This window comes from Oreochromis niloticus, linkage group LG3 (assembly GCF_001858045.2).
Source record: "Oreochromis niloticus isolate F11D_XX linkage group LG3, O_niloticus_UMD_NMBU, whole genome shotgun sequence".
NCBI classification, from domain to species: Eukaryota; Metazoa; Chordata; class Actinopteri; order Cichliformes; family Cichlidae; genus Oreochromis; species Oreochromis niloticus.
In genome coordinates, this window is record NC_031967.2 from 10927780 (window position 1) to 10953210 (window position 25431).

At 41.0% G+C, this 25431-nt stretch overlaps 3 protein-coding genes across 5 annotated transcripts in view; all 3 read right to left on the minus strand.

The window, feature by feature from the left end:
* Window positions 1-4171: 4171 nt before the first annotated feature.
* Window positions 4172-6547, minus strand: LOC100711057 (DNA damage-inducible transcript 4-like protein). The gene is made up of 3 exons (XM_003452413.5): window positions 6396-6547; window positions 6023-6170; window positions 4172-5535 (listed from the first exon to the last, which is right to left on the minus strand). The coding sequence occupies exons 2-3, from the start codon at window positions 6111-6113 to the stop codon at window positions 5045-5047; spliced, it is 582 nt and encodes a 193-aa protein (XP_003452461.1). The 5' UTR covers window positions 6114-6170; window positions 6396-6547; the 3' UTR covers window positions 4172-5044.
* A 4656-nt stretch (window positions 6548-11203) lies between these two features.
* LOC100703830 (eukaryotic translation initiation factor 4 gamma) lies at window positions 11204-18515 on the minus strand. The gene is made up of 12 exons (XM_003452387.5): window positions 18271-18515; window positions 15344-15490; window positions 14847-14966; window positions 14603-14659; window positions 14462-14488; window positions 14326-14346; window positions 14009-14095; window positions 13880-13915; window positions 12944-13042; window positions 12795-12819; window positions 12623-12702; window positions 11204-11938 (listed from the first exon to the last, which is right to left on the minus strand). Exons 1-12 carry the CDS (start codon window positions 18329-18331, stop codon window positions 11925-11927), a joined length of 774 nt encoding a protein of 257 aa, XP_003452435.2. The 5' UTR covers window positions 18332-18515; the 3' UTR covers window positions 11204-11924.
* A 2472-nt stretch (window positions 18516-20987) lies between these two features.
* Window positions 20988-25431, minus strand: part of LOC100703556 (serine/threonine-protein phosphatase 2B catalytic subunit alpha isoform) — a 66354-nt gene continuing 61910 nt past the window's right edge. For all 3 annotated transcript variants that reach the window (XM_005468088.4, XM_005468091.4, XM_005468089.4), the window contains one exon: window positions 20988-22842. In XM_005468088.4, coding sequence (XP_005468145.1) covers window positions 22640-22842 — 203 coding nt within the window. In that variant the 3' untranslated portion in view covers window positions 20988-22639. The remainder of the gene's footprint in view (window positions 22843-25431) is intronic.

Sequence of the window (25431 nt, forward strand, 5' to 3'; positions counted from 1 at the left end):
TTTATATTCTTTTCAATCGGTCTGCTTGATCTTCTTTTTAAAAGGAATAGCATATTTTTATCTGTTTTAAGTAAACTTGTGCATTTATACTATTGATTTTTGTCCACTGAAATATCATTTAAACTACTTCTCATGTAGTTTGGCATAAACTTTGCTTTACTAATCTTTAACTTAATTTTTTTTTAAGGAAGGCGACAAAACATAAAAATCAGTGATGCTAAAAGCACTTCCTGTTTAATTTCAGTGCAACCCAGCCATAACCCATAATTTCTAGTGAAAAAAAACATGAGAGATGTTCCCTAATCATGTCCGAGGGTCAGACTGCCTGTTTAGTTCTGGTTTCCGAGATATTTTTATTCTTGGCACATATCCTCACAAAATGTTTATATTGCACACATTACTCTGGCTTTGTATGTTAAAAGCAGAAAAAAATGCTTTGTGTAAAAATGAGGGCTTATATATCTACTGGGCATCTGTTAATGGGCACGCATTCAGTGATTTAGCTGAATTTTTCTTGCTCTGTTCATATTACAAAGAATTTCATGCATCTCTACATCTTTGTAGCCAAGCACAAATTCCTAATAAACACAATGGGGCACAGTTATGAGGTCGACATGACCCAGGTGACAAACCTCTATCAGCTCTGCCTTAAAAGGTCAGAAGTGAGACAACACCCACCTGCGAGATGCCAGAGAAATCTGTGCTTGAAGCCGAAGGGGGGGGGGTTCATTAGTTATGGAGGAGCTGTCATCTCCAAACCTTCCAGAGGCGGTGTCCTACAAAGGTCACACACACAGCAGCCACATAAACACTGTAGTGACACTCATATAACAGTCCGCATACTGAAAATAGCATAGCAACATCTCAAAATACCCATTTCTTTTAGTCCTGCACTGCTATTAAACTTGTGCATCATGCGCCTGCAGGGGCTATTTCATTACGTCCAAGACCAGTCATAAGAGTTTATTTAAAATCTCGGTTCACTCACTACTCAAAATAATGCACCTTGCACAACTAAATATCAAATATCTCAGTAGGAAGGAAATATGACGTCACATTCTTGGGAAGGTATTACCTGTACGTTCGTTGCGGTTTATTACACCCTCGAGGTACAAATTGTAAATCACGTATTTATAACCTGTTTAACATCATTCAGAGGCTAAGCTTTCCACACATATTCAATAGTTCAGCTGCAGCTCATAAGCACCTTCATGTAACTGTGGAAGGAGTGTTACAGACTCATGGCAATGGAGGAAAAGTGAGCATAAAATAACCCAAAACAGAAATGCATACATTGTAATGCAATCCATCAAATCGGTCCTACCATACATACTGTCCTTCTAAAAGTTAAAATTACTTTTCTCACCAGGTATTTTCTACATTTAGATCTACATTACATGTCCAATAAATTTTTATGGCACGACTTCACCTACTTCCAAGGTGCATGGAGAAGACAAAGATCTGATGATGTGAAGACTGCAGCGACAGTTTAAGTATTAGGGAAACTGTCGCTGGAGTCTTCACGTCATCCTACATTTGATACGGTGTCATGGATTGTAAGTTTCTTAAAATTACAACCCCCTTGGATACTTCAGAAAAAGATGATTAGGATATTACACTAGGCGGGACCCGTACTAAATAAGCATATCTCATGCCACACAGCGCTGATAAGAAATGTCTACTTTTAATCCAAAAAGAAAGCGCTGCAAACGTTGGTGTTTTTCCACAGTCACCGTACTATCTTCTTACTTTTAAGGCTAAATTAAGCTCGGCACAGCACATCCTACAGCTACTGAAACTTTGCAAAGCAGATTTAACATCTCCCTCTTGAACATCACATGCTGCCTGCTCCAATGGCAGCAAGAGTCAAGTGTTTTAAAGATATGTATTTTGATACCCAAACATCATGTGATGAAACTCGTAAACATGAGCTTGAGCACTCAACCCAACCACCTAACACGTTCTTCTTCTTTCTTCGGATGGAGGGCTCATTTTTTTCTCTTCTGTGCAAACAAAGCTGAACATAAAGTTTTTTCAAATAAAGTTTTATCGTCTAACATTCAAGAATTTTATGTTTATGTTAGTTTCCTGGTGTGAGATAAAGATTGCAGCATCACAGGGCAGCTGATCCAAAATCACTTATTACCTAATTCCAAATGGGGATACTGACCAATGTAAGAAGGGCCTCCTGTTTTTTTGTTTGTTTGGGGTTTTTTCTATGTTTATGCTATGTCTGCTTGTGAACTGACATACCCAAAAGATGATGAGGCAATGGGGAAAAGGTATTGTTTACTTAGAACATAAACAAACAATCAGATAAACATATCTGCATTACAAGATAACCCCGGGTCCCAGAGTGGCATGCATTCTCCTTTTAGTAAGTTCATCAGATTTCCATCTTCCCAGAAAGACCTTGCTCTACGGGTCAGGAGGAAACATGGAATCAAGCCCAGCTCATCTCTCAGGAGTCAGGAACAAATAGGCCTATCCGGTAACTCGGATAAGCCCGTGGGGATGGAGAGGCATCAAAAGCCGATAAACATCTGTAGGCTGTTTGTGCAGGGTAGGCAGTATGCATCCGTCTGATCGGTGTGATCGACTCCACAGCTGTGGCGGTAAAAGACCCCTTTCACAACCGTCGATGTAACTCACGCTGAGCAGGGCTGAGATGAATCATGTTGACACTGAGGATATCGAGCACCACAAGCAGATTTACTAGCTTCAGCAAATGAGTTGCCAAGCCAGTACAGTGCAGCTAAGATTTTCCTTTTTTTCTTTTTTGGTTGCAGCAGCATGACAAGGGCCTCAGTACTTTTCCATGAGGCAAGATATTATGGCAAAGCCTCCCTCGGTAGGAGGATTTGCCAACTCTGCCTTTTCATGGACAAGGACCATAAATCAGGGGCAAATGCTAATGTTGCAAGGGACTTATTGACAAAGATCCTTGCAAGATGTAGTAGGTGGAATGAGAAGGCCTAAAGTAAATCTATATAACAATGGGGACACGAGGAAATTAGACTGTAACTTGGGCTTCAATTTAACCTGTTTTTTCCGGCCATGAATAATCAAGTGTAGTACACTATCAGTCTAAAATTTGGACACCTTTATTTTCATGACTATTTACATTGTAGATTCTCACTGAAGACATCAAAAACATATTTAGAGTTATTTTCTTTGCTACATAAAAAATAAAGTAAAAAAAAATAAAGAAGAACAATTAAATGACAAGGTGTGTCCAAACCTGTGATTGATAGTGTATATATAGAAATATTAAACATAGCGATGAACAGTATAGCACATATTCTTTGTGGATCTTTTGTGTTTATGGGCTTCGCAGTTCAGATCTGCGCTGCTGACCCACATTAGCACAGCAAAGCAACGGGATCAGAGGTTGTTACGTGTGACGCCAACCAGACGATCAGAGCTTCATTGTCCTGCACAAGGACTGTATGCAGTGCATCTTGCACAACATCATGTGACTCTGCCATTAACCTGCTGTAACCCCTGCGGCCTGTTTCGCCACTTGAGCATGACCGGCGTGTCGCCATAACTTGTAAACTTTTGCACAAATGTAAAAAACAATTATGACAGTAATTGATTATTAAAGCAAAACTGGGAAGAATCTTGTCATGCACGAGTCTCAATCTTTTGCTCATCTCACTCGGATTTCTCACAAGTTTCTTAAAATCCCAACCATTCAAGACAATGAGAGAAATGTCACACAAACACTGCAGGTACACACAGCAGCAGCCAGTGAGCTTTATGAGCAGTCAGGAGAGTGGCATGTGCAAACCTGCAGAACAAATTACATTTTTAAGCTTTTAAGGATCAATATCTTATTAAACTTAAGCACAAAGACTTCTACAACAGTATTGAGAGCTGTGATAGCGTGAGTCATCGTTAATACTTGGAAATGCACAACTGAATAACAAAGGTTTGGTTATTTCTATGCACCTATTCACTTACAAACAATTGCAAACAGCTTTTAATTTAAACTTAAGATTGATGTCACGGGCAGGATGGAGGAAGTAAGTGCCACATTCTTGTCAAGATCTTGTAACGCCTGTTGCTCTGTCTAAAAGGTGCATTATCCCCGTTTAGCAGGCTTTGCCATGACAGGGTATCCATGGCAATATAAGAATGGAGAAAAGAGCACACATGGAATCAAAAATGAACATTAAAGTGATTTTATTGTCCAAACAGACAACTCAGTTTGTTTCAACATCAAATTTGAAAAACAATGGAAAGTTAAAAAATAAAAAGGGGGAGGGGGACTTGGGATTTTTTTTTTAACAAGTTAAATATTAAAACAAATACACATCACTTGGGCGAACCATTCTTTAATAATTTATAAAGTCTCTGGGGTAAAAAAATAAAAATGCAATAAAACATTTACAAAGAGACGCAGCTGTGACATAGCTGTGTGAAAAAAAATGTGCATGAGATTTAAGGCATCCACATATTCCCCTATAGTGTGGGAAGACCCACACCATGACAGCAGCATCTACACAAGACATATAGTCTTAAAAACAACCGCAGCCCTAAATACAGCATCACACAACCAGAATATGGCCCCCAACAGACTAAATGTCAGACTCTTATTCAGCCCTGTGTGTGCTCACTGTGGCTGAGCGTTCAACGTATCTGGAAACACACAGATGCCTCAAGAAAGTGTCTAGTGTCTTTAAGAAAAGTGTACCCGACAGTATGTCCCTCTCACACTTTGGGATAGGTTTACATTCATCTGCAAAAAGTACAACTTCAAATGGTGTTTGAGCAACGCATGTTAGAGAAAACACAAACACCCAGAACATTACAATTTACTGATTAAAAAAAAAGAAAAAAGACTTGAATCAGAACAATCAGGCTTTCTGATGCACAAGCTTCTGACTTTACATCCAAAGCTGACTGGCTAATAGTTAACACTGCGCTGTACAAAAACACTGTAGAAAACGTGACACCACTGGAGTGTCATTTACATTTGGGCAGAAGTGCATTTCCCAACAGGAAACCCAATATCCAAATCCCCAGTCCCTACAAAAGTTCAGCACTCCTCAATCACGGTACCTGCCGAGGAGGAGTACAGTTTTTTCTTAACAAGACGGAAACCTGGACTCAGTTTAAGTGCGTGCCTAAAGGTCGGCGCAAAGCAGGTTCCCATAAAAAGAAAGTCGCGCAGGCTGGGCCAGGCGGTGCCATCCTGCTTAAAAACAAGAGTCAGCTCAAATGTAGGCACCACGGTGGCATCGTACACGATGCGTTCGAGCTGCTTGCATCCCTTGTCCAGCTCCAGGTGGACGTAGAGAACAGAGCCGCGAAGGCCGCAGGGCTCGCAAGATGCCAGCCGCAGGACTTCACGAGCTATTCTCCGCGTTAGCTTCTCTGGTACCAGCACAGAGGAGCAGTGTAGCATTGTCTTCTTAGCCCGCGAAAGGCAGTTTTCAAACATCTTTGCCAGCTGCTGACAGGTTCTGTCCTCAGTGGCATCTGCGGCTCTCTGGGGCTCATCTAAGCAGTGATCCCAGAAGTCCAGTCCTGGGAAAACAAGGCAAGATAAACATTTAAAGGTCGGATAATCCTGACTTAATCATATCAGCTGCAGTAAAATTGAAAGGTATTTTATGAGGTCAACTGGGACAAATCTCAAGATTTCAACTCCACCAATGACTGAAGGAATGGGTCTGTGTTTGTATGCTTTTCAGCTGCCTTGTGGGAATGTGTCAACAGTCCCTTAAAAAAGAAATACCATCTCAAGAGTCTGAGCTGCACACTCACAAAATATCATGTTTCTGCAGCACAATCTTGTAGCAGTGTGCAGAGAAAGACAGCCTCAGATTTGCCTTTAATCGTGGGCTGCTGTTTAGCAGACAAACTGAAGGGATGACTTCATCTGTACCCGCCCCCTCCTCCTCCCCACTGCTGCAGCCATGCACCACACAGGGATAAACAAGCGCACAACTAGAAGTATCCAGCATCTAGCAGGTTAGCTACACAAACAAAAAGAAAACACTAGTAAGCTCACCTGCATCAATGCAACCGTGGTCATATCTTCTATCCGCCAATTCTGAAACACACTCGCTGCTTTTGGGCTTTAACGTGCTTGTAGCAACCATGGTGATAGCCTGTTTCTCCTGGAGTCGGCCGTTTCCCCGTGGTTTTAGAAAAGCTGCCTGAAAATAGACGTGGTAGCGTCATTGTGTCAGTCCAAGCGGATGGTTTGAGCTATAATTAAACAAGTGACTAACTGAGGTAGCTACCTCAGGATGCTAAAACTTTCAAAATGTAGCCCTTAACGATAAAAAGCCGTAAAAAACCCTAAACAAATAACTAATTAAACCTCTCAATTCTTAACTGCTAGCTTAAAAGACCCTCATTCGCAGCATTAAACCACTCACCTTAAATATTATTTAATACAAAATAACTTAGTTTAGACGGTTCCTCATGAATAAATTCGCGCACACACACACATATACAAACACACACACTGACAGTCAAACGTACTGCAACGGGGTGAAACTTTGGGGGTTATTTATACCTTCGTCTACTCAGCTGACCAGAGGGCTTGACCAATCAGGCGCTGGACGCGGGACACAGCTCCTTTCCGATTGGCTGCGAAATAGCATTTAAATTAATTCATTGACCAATACTTGGGGGTTATTTCTTGTGTTGCTACGTGGGCAAGAAAACATGCCGTAACGTTTTTCTATTCGTTTTAAAGAAGTGTTGTAAAGCGTTAACTTCGCCCGAAACGTGTTTTAATATGCACTCAACACTTCAGCCACCTGTTTGGTAGATTATGGCTCACCAGCAAATGTTAATAAGCGATCTATGACTGTTTCAGTATTATAGAGAGAGACCTCGAGCTATGTTTAAGCCTGTAACCAACCCCTGTGAGTTTTCATATTGCTGTTTGATCAGAAAACGCAAAAATATTTTTATTTAATCAATAAGGTAAAGGAATAAAGAAAAAAGTAAACACATGGGAAAAAAAAAGTTACTACACACTTTAAAGAAGGGGTGGTTAATTAATATTCCCAAGGTGCCACATGATCGATTGGGACTGCACCAATAAGCTGAACTCATTACTGTTCAGTATCAAGTTTATCTCTTTGTAATCTTATTATGGTGGCCCTCCACAACAGTCCCAGATTCTCATGTGGTCCCTTTAAAAACAGCATTTTTTATTCATAATTTTATTAGCTGTATTGATACAACGGTACTAGCTTGAAAATATGAGGCAAAAGCAGAAAATAAATCCCTTGGATTCATCTCAAATTTTTTTGTAAACCTCACCCCAAACACAGAGTGCACAATGTCCTCATCAAAAGGACACACTGCCGTATGAAAGACCTTCATCCCAACACAGAAGATCAGTAGATGGAGTCCATTCTGAGTGGGTTTCACTTCCCAAAAGTACAGTTATGAGTAAAGTGTGCAAACATTTCCCAGGATGTTCGTTTAAACCAGATCAAAATGTGAATTTCAGTAATGCGAGGCAGGAGGAAGCCCTTTGACTATAGAGCCGCTGAGCCAAAAATGTCTTGTCTTACTGTATTGTGTGTATACATTTGGCAGGAAACGCGGCGAGCACAGTTGTTCAGTTCATCAGGGGTTTGTCTCTCACAACTCACAGTCTCAACAGAGTTTTTCTCCCAGTAATTGGATCTGACCCTCTTACCCCCAGCAGCTCTGCTGGCTAAAGGGTAATGGAATCCAGTGGGCGAGGGAGAGAGACGGAGAGACCAAGCGTTTTCCACCGGTCACATGGGGGGAACTAGATATGCCCTGGAAAAAAAGTCACATTCTTTAATGTTGCTGCTTTTGTAGATGCAGAAATATACTGACAAGTGTTAGGTAAGCAAGGACTTTGGTAAAGTTAAACTTGTGTGCAGAGAAACACAGCAAGGACAGAAAGAGCTGTGATTATGGAGGCGGTGGTAATGAGGTTTGGACTGACATTTATGAAAAATATACAAGGTCGTTAGTAGCTGTCTAAAGGGTAGAAGTGGGTCAGGGGCTCTGAATAAGGAGTACTTGTACTTTAGGTAGATTACAAGTAGAAGTAAAATAATTTCCCAGCTCTTATGCAGTGCCTCTTAACATCATCTGTATTAGGGCACAGTCCAGCACATAAAACTCCGTATCTAATCGTTTCAAAGCCAGCAATCAACATTTTACACCCTGCAATTAAAATTTACAAGCAAGAAGAGATTCCTTTGACAAGATATTTATTCAGGTCATCGAGTAAAGTTTAAAATAATCTAGACACTTTTATATTCTAAAAACTATCATCTCGAGTGTCAGCTTCATGATATATTGAAAATCTGCCATGAAGAGGACACCATGTGTGATTTATTCCAGACACTGTGTCCGAGACCTGTCCTGCAAAGCTCTGGCTCTTATCTTGCAGGTGTTGTTGTAATTTGCAGCAGTGTGAGTTAGCTGCAGTAGCCTGGGCGAAAATGGAGCAGCAAACTGATTCATGCAGTGTCTACAACACAAGCATTTTTAAAATACTGTGCAAGTAGTTTGAATGCATTTGTGGCCGTTGTTAACAAGTGTGTAGTAACATTTTGTCTGAGCTCAGGAGGTGCAGTGCGTTTGCACGTCTGCGTAAGATCAAACCCACTTCTGCTCGTTTTGCTTTGTGCGTCAAACATCTGCTCCACTGAAACAGCTGAGAGCAGGCCCGTAATGTGAGGCACTGCTGCGTTCGACCTTAACCCCCTGTCAGTAAGTCGAGTCAAATCCGAATCTGCTTGATAATTTTTCCCCAACTCCTGTTTCCCTGAATGAAGCAAAAGATGAAACGTGTCGGGTCTCGGGTTACTAATCCATTCTGGTTCACATGAGCCTTCTCTTATCCCCTTGAGGACACGTGGTATGCCAATCTGGGACTCGCCTCCATCCAGTAAAACATGCACCTCGTTGCCCCCTCTAGGAAAATAAATAACAAGAAGCTTTTTGCTGAGTTGCATTTCAGGAGAAAGCAGGTTGCATGTGCCGGGGTTCATATCGGTGTGTAGCTGCGTTTTGCTGGTTGTCACAGCAGAGCAAGTAGTTATAACTTACTCAGATAAATTCTTCTTTAACGTGCTCTTATATATCTTATAGTTTAGCAACGTCTTTGACACATGAGCAGATGGAGGAAATGAAAAAGACCAATAAGTGTGTTTGTTTTAACAAACAGGCAACTATACGTGGAAATTGCAAGTATATAAGCCAAAGACAGAGTCGTCTTCAGGAATAGTTCTCAACGAATTGTGTGTTTTAACAGCAGGCTGCAAGTAACAAAGTGACTAAAGCTACAATTAAAAATTGGTCTGTTACACAGCAGTGGTTCATCCCTTGAGTTAGGTGTCTTTTTATGTCTGAATGATTCATTGGTGGGTGTGAAGTGGCTTAACAAACAAAGCATTCCTCTGAAAATGGTCAGGTACAAGCACTGGACTGAAAATGAGTGAAAAAGCAGCCAGTATCCAATTAACAACTCTTAATAAGCGGTCTTAAAGACTCAATATTGAAAGTTTGGCTCCTTGGAAGCAAAATATAAAGAAATTAGGGGATGGTTCAAGACTTTTGCACAGTACTGTACATTTAAAAAAGGACTTACACACACACACACACACACACAGAAAAAAGTTAAACCTATTCTTTAAAGTCTGTGGGTCACGAAGGCTTTAATTTATCACTTTAGAAATTCAAACATAAAAGGCTTTTATGTGTCGCACAGTGAGCTCAAAATCTCTGTTTTCACAGGCAGTTTGAACAGTTTTAATTAACAAATGAAAAATGTTCTGAGAGGCTTCGTTTACATCTAGGCAATATTAAAAAAGTCAACTTTTATCCCCACTCCATGGTTTTGTAACTTGTTGGCTGGTCATCTGTGAAGCACTGTGTCCGGGGCTGACACCCATTCAACTATTTCACGACTTCAAACGATCCAAAATCCAGCAGCTTGGTTTTTAACAGCTGCTAAGAAAAGAAAGCGCATCGCTCCCTTCCTAGCTTTTTAAAGGCTTTAGTGGTTTACATTTCTGATCTGCTTGCACTATACTCTGCCCCAGGTCACTTAGGTCATTATCACAACTGCTCCTGTCAGACTTCTTTATTCATTTCTCGGATTTAAAGCTGTCTGCCTGCAGATTTGGAGGAATCTCCCATTTCAGCTCAGATCGTGTCCCACAGCTGATGTAAATGGAAACTCGAGTAAACAATCTTTGATGCGTTGATAGTTTATTCATCCGTTTTGTAATCCTTGCTATTTACTTCCTCAGATGCACTGTTTTACTGTCCCCTCTAACTGCATCGACTGTTAAGCGCTTTGGGTCGAGTGCTGCTGTTGTTAAATGTGCTATTAAAATAAAATGACTCAACTTTCATGTGAATGTTTGAAATGGCAGTTAAAGAAGGCCCGCTATGCTCATTTCTAACTCCATATTTTTATCCCAGAGTACAGGATTACTTTGATCTCCTTTTATTCTGCGAAGCATGCACTTTTAGTTAAGAAGACTTGTGCCTTAAAATGTAAAAAGACAGAAGGATTCAGGTTTGTAAGCAACAGGAACAAAAGCATGTGGGAGAAAATCAAAGGTAAAGATACATATTGATTATTTAGAGTCAAGAGAGGAGAAGGGGTCGAAAAGGGGTGACAAACACACTGAGCAGGAGAGGGAGATGGCGAAGAAAGCTCGCCACGATGCCCTGAATGTCACAGCCCCGGCCACAGCTGTTAGCGCATTTTATTTGTGTGTGGAGGGTCTTCTGCCAACCTGCTCCCTGTGTCTTTGATGGAAACGTGCCCACAGTCCAAGCTGTCACCCGGTCTCATTTTACGAAGGCCACGGTCAGACCTAACAGGGCAGTGTGTGAATCAGAGCAAAATGAAGGTCATGAGAGATTTTATTTCTGATGTTATATATATATATACGCCAAGAACATTTCTTTGCCCTTTCATTCTTGAGTTACCTGTTGGCTCCCTCTAGTGGTGAATCACTCAACTCACACCATTGGTGTCCTTGCATCTAGCTCACAAAGAACCGCAATCAAATACAATAAACTCTGCAGATATGTATATAAATTAGAACTTTTAATTTATTTTAATGATTTAATTATCCATTTAGAACATCTCCTAGGTGCTATTTCAGATTTCTCAGAGGATGCATATGTATACATATGTTAAAAAACAGGGCAGCACAAAAAAGACATTTTCTAGTGATTTATTGAGGAAATTGATGATGACAAATTCCAGCCACAAAGCATTAAGCAGTTCCAGTGTCTATAAATCCAAACAGCCTTTTGCATCTGCTTTAGTTATGTATGCTTTGGTGCAACATTTGTAGAAAACCCCCCACAAAAACCTTTAACAGACCCTCTGTTGCAGCAAATTCCTATGTGAGCTGAGTTACACGCGCAAACAAGTCGTCCTAACAGCAAATATGGAGCGCACATCAAACAAACCCCAAACCTTCATAATCAGCAAAATGGCTTAAGGCAAGTAAAAAGTAAATGGCAGGTAAGAACGTAACGAAAGGATGATTACAGAGTTATAAAGCTTATGATAAGACTAACGTGAAGGATCTGGGGTCACTACACAGGAAACATGGTTGCGGCAGTAGTTTGCACGGGATGCAAATAAAGGCTGCATAAATAATAAGTCACCATTGCCATTTAATAGGTGGCGGGTCAGCTTCTTTAGATGAGCTTTGCAGTCCTTACTTTTGAGATCAAGTTCATTTGTTTTAAGATTTATCATCGCAGTCACACGCCCTACTTCATAAAACTGCTCTCCGCATACAGAATCACACTTGAAAGCCTCTTTTATTAAAAAAAAAAAAAATTTCATTACAGCTTCAAAAAAGGAGACCTAGGATCAAAACAGCTTTCTCAGACCATCGGTGTGTGGGCGACGATGGTGACTCTTCTTATCTGGCTTCAGCTGAAACACACAAAAGAACAGGAGAAATTCATCAAACTGATTTTCCAACCTGAAAAGTCAAAAGGCCGTTAAATTATGATTTTCATCTTATTGTGTTTGGTGGGAATGCGTTTGCTGATTTAAAGCTCCTCTCCAGCAGCCTGCAACAAAACAAACCCTTCTTTTTTTCCTCATCAGAATTCCTGAAGCCTTATTCCATTTCCCTGCCAAGGCATCCAGGCCTGACTGGGAAGGAAGGCATTGCATTCGTTGGCTAGCTTGTGTTTTATAGCAGGTTAACTTAGGGTGTGTGCGCAAACTATGCTTGACATGCTCGCCCGTGGATGTGCTCGTGCCTTTGCGCACGCACGCCTCCGTAGCATGTGGGGCCACGCTGACATTTACCCAGTGCACAATAGGTCGCGTCCAAAATAATCTGCGTTTATGTTAGGAAGTCCCTATCTTTCAAGCCCTGCTGCTTGTTTGAGGGCGGGGGGCGAGAAATCACAGGAAACACCTTCTGCTGCCCAGCTAAAGCCCCAGAAGCCCCATACAGTACAATGAGGATATTAAAAGCCTAGCACTTCCCTGGGATAATTGAAATTCGGTGTCTAGAGAAACAGTTTCTCCAAGTGATGGAAGAATGCGCAAACAGAGGGAAGTCGGGAGCAACCTGCTGCAGGAAATAGAGGGAAGGCGGCTCACCGTTCTCTTCTCCTCCTGATGACTTAACTCCGAGGAGCATGACGCCATCCTTGCTGTTGTCAGCTCTCTGGAAAGATGCGCTGTGAAGGGTTTTAAAGAGATAAATGTTTGGCTTTTCTTCACACACCCTGAAAATGGCATAATCTGTCTGATCTTTTAATATCAAACTCACTTCTCAGTTCCAGTGTCGACGGTTTCTGTTCAGCAGAAGACAACAGAAGGCATTGATAAGCACACACGCTTGTTTGAATTAAAATAATTTTTCAAATGATAAATCCCAGTGTAAGCACTCATACATGGGCGTCCTGGCAGAGCATGTACCTGTGGGGTTGTGGACTTTCTTGGATTTGAATTTGAGGACGATGGCGATAGCAGCTACAGCCAGGATGGCGGGCAACACAAGCCACCACAGCTTTTTATCTGAGGGAGGGGGACATGAAGGACACGGCCATCAGCATCCATCTGGTGTGACGTGCGTCTTCCACATTAGCGTCTAACCAAAGGGCAGAGCAGTGATGTAGCAGCTGCAGCACGACTCAGTTTGGACTTTCGACCTTTAACGGCCCTTCTACCAGCCCGTGAACATGAACTCTGCATTGCAGTGCAGAGTTTTATCCCCCAAATCATTAAAAAGTTAAAAATAAATAAATAAATTCAAAAGTCTGTCGACATAATATGTGACCTTTTTTAAAACAAGATTTTATTGGGATATTTTAAAGGTTTTGGAGCCCCGCTGTGGAATGATTCAGCCCTCTGAGGTGGCAGAGTCAGTGGGCTGGGCAAATGCTAATCTCAGTAATTACCGTGAATTTTTGCCCACACATCAGATATATGTAATCAGGAATCCCAAATTGCTTGCAGTGTTGCTGATAGTGTAATCCCCAGTAGGAAACTAGTTTTCTGTTTTGACTCTTTTTCCATTTTTTTCTTTGCTCTGAAGCTTTTTTGTGCTTTCAAGTTCAAGGTTTTTCAACAAACGATACTCACAGTCTATTCATTCATGTTCATCTCTGGATGATAAGTCAATTATATGGAGGACCAGAAGAGCTACATATCAAGATCATTCAATATGACTCAGTGAAATTGAAATGAATGAATGAATATCTATGTTTACTCGTTGGTGGCATTTAATCATATACCATTTATTTAGTGTCTATATTTTTATTGGCAGCTTTGGTCCTCCATACAGATTCAGCTGTGAGAGGCTGCAGCTGCTGCATCCCTGGTGTGCAAAGTCAAACTGATTAGCTTTGTTACCTGCTGATTTCTCCTTTGTTTGGCCCGCCTGAGAACCTTTCAACGACACACATTTTGATTTGATTAAACACGGTTGGAACGTCCATTCGTGACCTCACGTTTAGCTCACTCGTACACAGGATCACTTACCGGGACTGTTCTCCTGAGCAGTTCTTTTAGTGGGAGGTGATAATGTCCTTGAAGATCTGCTTTGAGAGTCACTGGTGGTTTGTTGTCCTGTCACATTTAGATTCATTATTTATTTATATATTTCATAAATTAACTTGATTAATTTTTTTTTACTCTGGTTTTGGTTTCAATTATAATGTGTGGAGCTGTTTGAGGATTTCTTTTAATTTCAACATTTTCAACAAGGAAGTGCTGAAGGATGGTTATCAATAAGAGAAGAGAGCACAGAAGGAAAAAGAAAGAGAGGGAGGCAAACAGTCATACAAACAGTACTGTACCTGGGGCAGGAGTAGGGTTACCTGTGGACAGTGAAGAGCAGCGTTGTTTCATTTGAAAAACAAACCGTTTTAGTTGTTTGATATGTTTTTAATGCTTTAAAAAAAACGCATGATCACATTTTATTTTATTGTGTACCTAAGTCCTGGTCAGGATCGGTGTCATCTGTTCAGAAAACAAAGAAAGGAAAAGAAAAACGCTTCAAACATAGTCATCATTTTTGTAACAAGTGAAGAAACCTATGCCTATCACTGAGGAGCTCACATGTGCCACACTTACCTTGACCTGCTCTGCTTTGGCCACCAGAATGCTCACTCTGAGAGACATTAGTGGGAGCTGATAAAAAAGAAAAAACCTCATGAAATATGTTAAAAGTATCTATGTCAAACTGCATTCCATATACATTGTTACACATTATTTCTGAATAGAAAATGAAGTTCATTTAAATCCTCTCTGTACTAAAGCACATGTAGAAACCCTTCAACAAACCACATATGTCATATAAATTCATACAGAGCCTTACTTCCACTGCTCTTCTTGTTCATTAGTTCAGAAGTCAAAGAGTCATTCTGGGTGGATGCGGATGTAGCAGCAGCAGTAGCAGCAGCAGTAGCTAACGTAGTATTGGCTTTAGGCATGTGTCCTAGAAAACAGAATGCAATGAAGGGTTGTAGGAAAATCTGTTGGAGCTTGACGATAAAATAAACAAGCAGTCTTTAGCCCAAACTAGCTTGTTTTTGAAAGCACACCATCTTGTCCTGGTTTTTCCTTTCCTACCCTGTATTATTTATTACCATTAAATCCACTGTATTTTAAATATCTTTAAACTGCATACTGGAGTATTTGTAAGGTCACAAACCATGCTTCTACATCTACAGGTGTGTCCTAAAAGTGGTTTTTAAGGTGAGCTTTGAGAAACCTTTTTCGTGCTCAGGAGATGCATGTAAATTCCATGAAACAGAACAATAAAGCAAAGTGAAATGCAAAGAAATTTGGAAGAGGGCTTTAAGACACACTCACCATCCAGAGGAGATGTGGTCATATTTGTAGGAGGAGAGGGAGGTGCTGCTGTTCTTGCCTTTACTGTTGTCGTATTTGTTGTTGTTGGTGGATTTGTTGGCGGTCCCGGTGCTATTGTTGTGGTTGTGGTTAAGTTTAAGTTTTCTTCTGTGAAAAGATAAAGACAGAGACATGAAAATACTTTCATATTATCTGGGGGGAAAAATAATATTGGAGGTCAGTTTGGCTCATTTTCTGCGTGGTATGAAGAAATTATGAAGGAAGTTAAGAAAAATGATTTGATTAGGTCCACACAAAAGTCTTTTGATGGTTATTTAATGATATTTGTGATTGTGGAGAGGTTTCAAGAGAGATTAACACTCTATCCAGAGAAAATCTACAAGCAACACCAGCTCACTGTTGAACTCATTGCATCTAAAAACCGAAAATCTTCAGACAACAGCAATTTGATTTTGTTTGAAAGATTTATTCTTGGCATTTTAGCCTTTATTTTCACAGGACAGTTCAGAGAGTAGACAGGAAGGATGGCAGAGAGTAGGGGGCAGACTCCACCCAGGGGCCCTGCAAAACCTTCACTGTTGCCACACTTGGCTAAGTAGCTGGTTAAGTCCAACCTGCCTCTGGAATCAGTTTGAGTAGTGAATTTGAAGGATTATCTAAATTCAATTAAATTTTAATACCAATAAACCAAAAACTACACTGAGAGAATCAGAAGTCTAAATCTAATTTTTTTCTTTAAAACTTTGCTGATTGCTGTTATATTTCTGTCATGAGATCTGCTGTTTGGAAATTTTTCCAGATGTCAGTTCAGGATTCTTTGACTGCATGTCTGTCTTATAATGTTCCTGAGTGCCTTCTTTGGTTGGATTGTTCACTGTGATCCAGGTTTAAGGTATTTCTGCATACGCTGGAAGGTATGTCTATCTTTTATGTACAGTCTTTGGTTTCACCATCAGATCAGGCCGTCACTCGTCACGTCAGGTTATAAAACAGTAAGATGGCTCCAGCAGAAATGCTCAGCTTGAGGTTTCACAGGTGGTGCAGATGTGGCTACGGCTTATATTGTCCACCTGTATGGTCTCGGTTGGAGATTTTGCGTTGTGGTTGCTTTGGTAACCCTGCATTTCTCATAATTACTCATGGGAATGGAATTTTTTGGTTCCATCGGAAGTCGCTTCAGTCACTTCCTTGATCGGAAGTGACTGAAGCGATTTTCGATGCTATTCTTTGTCTCCCCTCAACACTGTGCTCGTTACAAGTCACAAAACTTAGGTGACATTGTTGCTGTTCTTTTCTAATGTGCACAAACCTTTATACTTAAAAATACCCAACCGAGAAAGGAAATAGTTAGTATTACTTTTTTCTTATTACAGTAAGTTAGTATTTGTGCTATGCTTGCGTATTGTTGGTTGAAACTGTAAAGATGTTTATGCCCAGTTTTGCTCACTGAGTCACGGGCTTGCTTTACAAGCTCTGACCGCCGTCCTGCATCGTGAATGTTTGGCGCAACTTTAAAGGCCAGCTTTTGAGACGACCGAGGGTCAAACGTGTCAGACAGGGGGTGAAAAGTCTAGATAGAGAAGGAGATTACGGCATGTCGAGGTGGATGTCCTCTGCTCCAAGTGTCGCAGCAGTGTGAAGCTGCATCCTCTCCCAGACATATACAATTGTTGCTCCCTGACCCGTGTTAAGCTTCCTGCTGTCGATCGAGAATCCATTCAGTGCATTTCACTGCAGTCTGGCTGCTTGATGGCTAACAGGACGTTTCTGCTCTGACCGCACAAAGATCAGACTGTTTTTCATGAATCTGGTCAGGAAGGAAAATCAAGTCTCCCTGCCAGACTCCCTCTAAAGTATTTAAGGCGAGTCTTTGAGTCGTTAAAGGAAGAGTACGAGGCGAGTCTTCGGTATGTTGGATCATTCAGAGAGTTGTTTACGTTCGTGCAAGTAAATCAAGGTAAAGTTAAATGTTAAGTATGTGTAAATTGTTTTGAACGCATCGTGGCCTTTTCAGTCCTTTAATTCACGTAAACAAATCCAAGTCAAGCCTCAAGTGTTTCAAAGCAAGTTTAAAGATCAAAAGCTAAAGATTTGCCAGCATCAGAGAGTTTCGGATCCTACCAGGTCCACACTTCATTACTTTTCCTTATGTGTCGCGGAACAAAATCTCACACAGATAATTATAATGGACCAGGCGTGGGCGTTTCCTCCAGCTTGTTTACCGCTTAAACCTTGGAAGAAGATTGTCTGTCACCTGGGACCTGTCAGGCTCAGGACAATAATCTGCTGTCTCTGTGATAGAGGGGGCGGTTTGATTCTCACTTCCTATCTGCTGTTAGATCACCTATCTGCTCGGCACAGACAAGCTTCCAAGTTCTTTTGTTTCTGCACAAGGAAAAAAAACCCAACAAGTCAGTAGCCATGTGGCACTCTGGTGCTTTTCATCCCAGAGGTTATGACTCGTATCTAACATCTGTTCACTCGCTTTGATTAAACTTACCAAAAATCAGAAACTAATTGTCAGATTTGTTAGTTTGAAGGTTTCTGTTAAGATTTGGAGGCATAGAAACACAGTCACATAAAAATGTGCTCCAAGTTTATCTCCCTTGGATAAGCAAAAAGTTTGAGTGGATGTCTTTAAAGTAACGTAAGTGACTTTTGACCATCGCTGTGATCTTTATCATTGCACATACCAAGGGGGAAACGCATGGGTTAAAGGGAAGCACCATTAACCAGTGCTCAAACCAAAGCAGAACACAACTGTGGAGGCGGTCATCTTGATACAAAGCCTACTATAAATCAGTGACGGCAGCCATTCTACAGAACGGTCCCCACACAGAAACAAGGTTGTTGCTAACTATTAAAGAGTGCTGAAGACTTCTATCAGCATGTGATCAAGCCGTAGCCGGTGTGAATGTTCGCCCTACCTTGTGTGAAGACATTGGCAGATGCTAGAAGCAGGACAGCAAAAACCCTGACGGACTTCATGGCGATTCTGCAGCTGTGAACTCCTTAAACGTCTCCCTTCGAGTGGCCTGTGTGAAAGGTGTCCAAGCCTGGGTGCTCCGCTGCTGATGCTTATTTTGGCACTTCCTTTAGATAGAGAAGGGGAGGAAATACACTGGCTTCCCTTCCTGACGTAAACTGGGTGGATGTAGAGACTAACACAAGGCAGGCACTCAATCCTGAGTCTATTTAACAATCATGTCAGTTTTTTATAATGTGGTGGAACGCAAAGGCAACTCCCATTGCTTATTTTTTCCTGCTCTGACACCACTTAACGAGGGTGAAGGAGATTGGAGAGACCTCGTGGAGAGTGAACGGAGCAGAATCGGACAAAACAGATGAGATTAGATCTTTAAAAAAGTAGTTACACTGAGCCAGAGCTGTGCGTTAAGTCGGCAATCGGTGAAGTAAGTGTGGTAAATTTTGATAGGGGTGACATTGCAAGCCTTATTCCATTGGAAAACATTAACATACTACACAGTTCAGTCATCACGCACACACATAAACTGAGAGATGGAATCAGATTGGTAAATAATGACTGGAACTGATGACAAAGAGCTGCAGAGATGCCAGCAATTCTCCACCGTTTGTTAAACAATGTCTTCACAAAACCTGTTGTCCAGGCGTGTTGGTGGTAACACACACTCACACATCGACCGATGCATGAAATCAAGACAGCTTTTATTTTGCAAAAGCATCACAAAATGAGTTTGGATTTTTATACAGACTGAGGTTATAGTCAAAGACGAAATAAGTTCTTCACTTTTGAACACTGCCTGTTTTTACTTGAAACGTTTTACTTGAAAAAACATTAAAAAAAAAACTCAGATCGTTTCCTACCATATCCCTACCCCCCACCCCCAACAAAACCAAACTGCTGTTTTTTGGGCCCTCCCCAAAAACAGGATGTCAGAGTTTACTTCCTTTCATTTAAACATTGTGTTTGATTTCTGTTGAAAAGACAAAAGAAAGACACTTGAGATACTAGGCACACGAGAAGTGGACTTCTTAGCCAAAATATAGAATGACTTAAATGTTTTGTTTAACTAATTAGAAATTGTTTTTTTTCCCCACTGACAATAAATTAGAAGTAGCTGTAACATATTTTCCCAACACATGTTCAGAAAGCTTGATATTTCCAAAATCAAATGTAAACTTCAACTGCAAGCTAATGTACGTGTTCATTCGGTACAGCTATTCAGTTCCTCGTCAACACAAATGTGTAATCAGCCAATCACGTGGCAGCAGCTCAGTGCGTTTAGACCCGTTGACATGGTCACGATGACTCGCTGGAGTTCAAATCAATCATCAGAATGAGTAAGAAAAGTGATTGAAGTGTTTGTTTAATATAATGTGTTTGTCGTTGGCAGGCTGGCTGGTATGAGTATTTAAGAAATTGCTGTTTGGGACTTCCCCACACAACCATCTCTAGTGTTTACAGAAAGTGGCCTAAAAAAGAGAAAATATGCAGTTAGCAGTTGGGTGGAGATGTCTTGTTGACTCCAGAGGTCAGAGGGGAATGACCAGGCTTCTTCTAGCTGACAGGAAGGCAGCACTATTGCCAGTATATAACCACTTGTTACAAGAAAGGTATGCAGAACATCACTCCCATCAGCTAAGAACTGCAACTGCAAAGTGCAGTCTTGAGCTCATGCTGCATTTGGATGTAAGGATCAGAATTTGGCATAAACAGCATAAAAGCATGGCTCCATCCTGGATTGTATGAGCAGTTCAGGTTGCTGGTGTTGTAATGTGTTTGAGATATTGACTTTGGGCCCCTTTGTGTCAATTTCCTCATTGTTTAAAACCCACAAGCCTACCTGTTGCTTACCATGTCGATCTCTTTAATTAAAGCGCACCCATCCTTTGACGGCTGCCTTCTTAGGTCATCTCAATCTTCTTTTGAACGTGACAATGAGTTCCTTCTACTCGAAAGGCCTCCAGTCACCAGATCTCAATCCAACAGAGCACCTCTGAGATGTGGCGCAAACCAGAGTCGCATCATGGATGTGCAGCCAAAAAAAACCCTGCAGAGACTGTGCGATGCTGTCACGTCAATCTGAGGAATGTTTTCAACACCTCAGGGTCCAACTCGGGTGTAGCTAATAAAGTGGCAGTTGCATGCATTTAAAAAAAGAAAGAAGGCTGCAGATCCCTGTTCTCACAAACAAGTGTGATTATGCAATCTTAGCTTGGCCTCCCGAGTTTAATCAAAGAAGTCACTGAGGTTGATAAAGAGGAAACACCTTTGCTGAAGAACTGCCAAATAGCAATTTCCTATTTACAAGCCGCAGCGCTTTGAGCCAAGCTGTGTTTGACTGGAGCTGTAGAGGAGAGTCACACTGAGAGCACACTGAACTTATATGAAACCATATATAATGACATGAGGATGATTTCTATCGGTTTTCAGGCGCTTTTCCCTTCCTTAACTCTGAGCTGCAAATTAAATAACACACCTCTACCGTCTTTGCTTTCCTCACAGGTTTAAATTACACAGAACATGAGTGGGCTTCCTGTAATCTCTCTGGAAAACACAAACCTGATCACACCGCATTTTAAATCCGCTGCGGGACGACATGCAGGCCGACCTGCGGCCTCACGCACACATTCACTACACACACAGGAGGATTCAGGTTCATTTCAAGTTGAAATTCATGCACATTTTTATTGAACAGTTATATAAAATACTTTTCATAGTTGCAAGTGCATGCCTCATCTGCCAACAGTTTTGAAGTTAAATTACAAAAGCAAGGCTTCATGTCGTGTAGTGAATTACTTGGGCACTTAAAGCAGTTCTTAAAAAAGATCTAAGTTTTTTTTTCCTCGTTTCATCTTAAAGTATTGAGCAGTATCAAACCTGTAACTGATATACAAAGCAGAGGTCCAAATAATAGTCATAATAATAATAATAATCAAATTACACTTTCTGTGGCACATTTACAAAAACAAAACAAAACCGATTCACCTGTTATATGACACAAACAGCTAATCATGCATTTTGGAGTTCCACATGTAACCACACACCTCACAAGAATTGTCAAACATGCTTAATTGGACTGTATGCACTTACAAGCGCAGGTTAAAAATTTCATTTCTCATCCATCATAGATAATTAAATGCTTCAATTACAAAAAAAAGAAGGCATAGAGCATCATGGTGTTAATTGAAAGTATGCAGTTATACGTTTCCAGTATATGTTCACTAAAGCGCAATATATTTCAAAACAGGCCTCCACAGCCAGAGTTTTCAGATTTTCAGATGTTCTATTTCCTTTTGTTTGATTTTTTTTTATAAAACATGCATAGGCAGACACTTTATTGTATTCTTTTTTTCCTTTTCTTTTTTACACAATATAGTTTCTCTATTTTTACTTTGTTCGCAATACTTAAAAAGAGAAAAAAAAAAATAACACTCATTTCCAGCAAGCCACAATAAATCTACCCTCCCCCCCTCCCCCCTTCCAAAAGAGACAAAAAATACACATATCTGCAAATGATAGATAGGTTAAGTGTAAATTCCAGTTATGACACTCAAGAAAATAGGTATTCATTACTGAGTTATTTAGCCATTATACAGAAAAATCAGGTCAAAGCACACACCAAAAGAACCTGAGGTAAGCATAATATGTACAAAACCATAAAACGTTCCATTATTTGGCATTTCCACAACATTGCAACATTCTTTTTTTTTAAGACTGCCTAATTAATTTCAGAGCTATTTTATAAGAGTAGCAAAACAAAAAGTTATCAATAAATAGTCCTTATTTAGTTTGTACACCCTTATATGTTAAAAACATTATCTCATGTTCTGTCCTTTTTAGTGCTGTATTTTTGTAAACGTACGATAGTTAGTAAGAAGTTAAACGACTTTCCGTTTCGGTGTAAATGAGCAAGGGTCTTTCAAGAAAGAAAAAAAAGAAAAAGAAAAACTGAATCACCTTTAAGATCTCTCTCTCTCTTTCTATCCCCCATCGTTCCCTCCCTCTCTGACATACTGTGGTGTGGAGGTGAGTCAAGCGCGGTTACGGCCTGACCCTTCAGAAATGTGACCTGGCAATAACTTAGCAGATTTGACTATGAACTAATATTTTGAAGGCATATCCAAAGACTAGCAAGTGAGATGTCCCCCCGTTATGAGCCATAGATGCCTCCCCCCTCCACATTCCAACACTCCTTCTCCTCCTCCATCCCACACCTTCACCCTCTGCCCCTTTTCTGTGGTGGCGGGCCGCGATGAGGCTGGGGGGCGAGGCAGCCCCGTCGGCCAAGGTGGCGCCTTGCTGCTGGGCCTTCACTGGATGTTGCTGCCGCTACTGGTGCTCCCCTTGGCGTCTGTGCCGTTGGTCTCCGAGGACAGGGCCTTGTTGAGAGAGTTGAGGCTGGCGTCAGAAGGCAGGGCGTCTCGCCGCGGAGGCATCCTCTCATTGATGCGGTCCAGGCCCTTGGCCTCTTCGAAGCTAGTGATCTTGTGCTGAGGCGAGAAGCCTTTGATTGCTGTTGAGATGCAGGAAATAAGGGGAGGGAGGGGGGGAAAGAGAGTTAGGAGTGATTTTATAGGGGGTAGAGTTTAAATGATTAAAAGAATGGGGTGGAAGGGGGGGGGGGTCACGCTCACATTCACCCGTGCATCACCAAATTTGATTATATTTGCTTTGCTCTTGAAATTGTGAGAGAAAAAAGTTGTTTTACTGAGAAAATGACAACAGAGACTGCACCTGATGAGCTGCTGGCTAGTTCAGTTACATTTAATCCATGAAAACTGAATATCTAAAGGCGATCTCTGATATGATAAGTGCATGGCGTCGATCTCTCCAGACACACGTGTAGGTTTGGAAAACAGACATACTTGCTTTCTTGGGTAGGGTCACAGAGAAGATTTTTTTTTTTAAATCCTACCCTTTAAATCTGGTTAGCTTAGCTTAGTAACATGAAACAAAGTTTCTTTTGGCTGCTACCTTCTTTGCAAGGTGTCGATATCCTCAGATTTCTACCCCAGCTGTCCTTTTTTATGCAACTCTTCTAGGAATTTGAGAATCTCTGCCTGGCTAGAACCATGCATCTTTTGCGTGTTGGGCAAATGTGTTAACCACTACACTATGGAGCCACTAAACAAGGATGAACGATTGAGGCTAACACAACAAAATTAAACCAACTGTAAAGCGTTAAACTTCCGCCCCTTGAGCGTGGAACTAAAAGCGAGGCAATCAAAGGAGACTACCAAAGGAATGTTTACAGGCTAGTAAACAAAATATTGTTTTTTTTGGTTTCTATTGATAATTTCTATGAGTTATAAGTGGATACCAGGCAGGTCAAAGCCATTATATTTGGGAGTTTGTGCACATTAGCACTTTGCTGGATGTTAAGCTGAGCTAGCTAGCTGTGACTGACACGCACGAGTGTTGTGAATCTTCTCTTGTAACTCCACCCAGGAAATAAAAAATTCTAAAAGTTGAACTTTTTTGGGTTGAAGATGAATGAAGTGAGAAGAATCTTTGCTATTCATGAGGCCAGACAAAGTCTTCAACCACTGTTACTGTTTGTGTTTTTCATGGAAAACAGCATGTGTTGTGCAGCATTTTAAACGATTAATGGTTTAATAAGGCATGAACGCAATATGAAAGTATTTAAACAATTTGATAATGTGACAACACACGGATATAACTTATCTGATAATGTCGCTTGACAGATGAAACGATTACATATTCCTTCTAACTCTACAAAGGGCACTTCCTGGCATCAGGGTCGACAGGTTTTCACTGTGCCAACAATATCCATAATAGCAGACCATCTCGTGGCCATCTTGTCATGCTTTTTTGTGCATGTTAAAAGTTAAGAATGTGACCGATATTAACCAAAATCTCAACGCCGCCGTATCGCAGAACACCTGAAGACCCCAAACATCCAGGTCACCCCATCACATCACAGCTTTTGTAACGACAAAAGGGAGAGGGAGAAATGATCAAAGAGACAAGAAAAGAATAAAGGGAGGAGAAAAAGAAACACTAGAGTGGAGCCCACTGAGACATTCACTTCCACAAAATAGAAACCACGTTGAGACTGAGCTCACGTACAAAGACACTACCAAAGGAACTTGGGGTGCTAACGACTTGTTTAGTCTGCTTGAAGCATGCAGCAATTGAAGGTTGACTGGAGGTTATGATGGGTGGAAGTCGCAATATGATACAAAACTAAGTGAACTAAACTGAATAATGGAGATAAAACCCTTTAAATATGCAAAGAAACACCAATGAAATGAATAAAACCAGCACTTCAAGGCTGTTTCATTCAAGTCAACGGATACTTTAAGTGTTACAAGAACGAATGGTTCCAATATTCAGCTTGAGTTCTATTTCAGCACTTTTTTAAAAACATTTTGTTACTTCCACCTTTCATACAGACTGAGGGTGATTAATACTATGATTGTAAATAAGAAAACCCTTCTTACTAGAATGGGGGTGTGACAAGGGGAGGAGGGGATTTGATTTAAGAGGACAAATTGGGGATTGTGGAGAGGAGGGTGTGATGGGTAGCGTAGTTGTGTTGCTGCATAGCACAGGTCAGACACAGGTTATTAGCAGCTCAGAGGAAAGAACACGACACAGCAGGGCCACAGAGGATCCACATGGAGAGAGAAGCAGAGAAGAGTCTGGACACTACAATGGACTGTCCTCTATGGGGCTAAAGAGGAAGTACTGGACAATTTCAATGTAAATAGCAGCTGGCATACTACTATTTAGCTCGCAGTTGAGGTTGTTCTTGCGCCAAAGGCGATGCAAGTAAAGCAGATTTTAGGGAGCGTCCAATTTGGATTTCAAAGCCTCCTGTGGAGCGTCTACCAATTCAGATTCAGCTCTAAGGAAGGTGTTACATAAATAAAACAGCAACAACAATGCACAACTGCTTCAGCTGTTTCAAAGGGGAAAACCATCAAGAGCTTTCATAGCAAGACTTCATTGCCTTGTGTGAGGGCAGAGCAGAGGTGGAGCGTGCTGTCTACTATGATAAGAGCATTACATTAATCATTTAAACTATGATGAGTAATTTCATTGAAGTACCTTCCTTTGGAAAAGTTCAATGCCCAGA

Bases quoted from the DNA above. Each gene is read 5' to 3' on its own strand.
- LOC100703830 (XM_003452387.5), bottom strand. From the start codon at position 18,331: ATGAAGTCCGTCAGGGTTTTTGCTGTCCTGCTTCTAGCATCTGCCAAT. The intron at 14,660-14,846 runs GTAAGGCTCTGT...CTTTTTTATCAG, and splicing joins GAACAAGAAGAGCAGTGGAA to CTCCCACTAATGTCTCTCAG. The intron at 12,703-12,794 runs GTGAGTTTGATA...AACCCTTCACAG, and splicing joins GTCGACACTGGAACTGAGAA to CGCATCTTTCCAGAGAGCTG.
- LOC100711057 (XM_003452413.5), bottom strand. From the start codon at position 6,113: ATGGTTGCTACAAGCACGTTAAAGCCCAAAAGCAGCGAGTGTGTTTCA. The intron at 5,536-6,022 runs GTGAGCTTACTA...TTGTTTTCCCAG, and splicing joins CCACGGTTGCATTGATGCAG to GACTGGACTTCTGGGATCAC.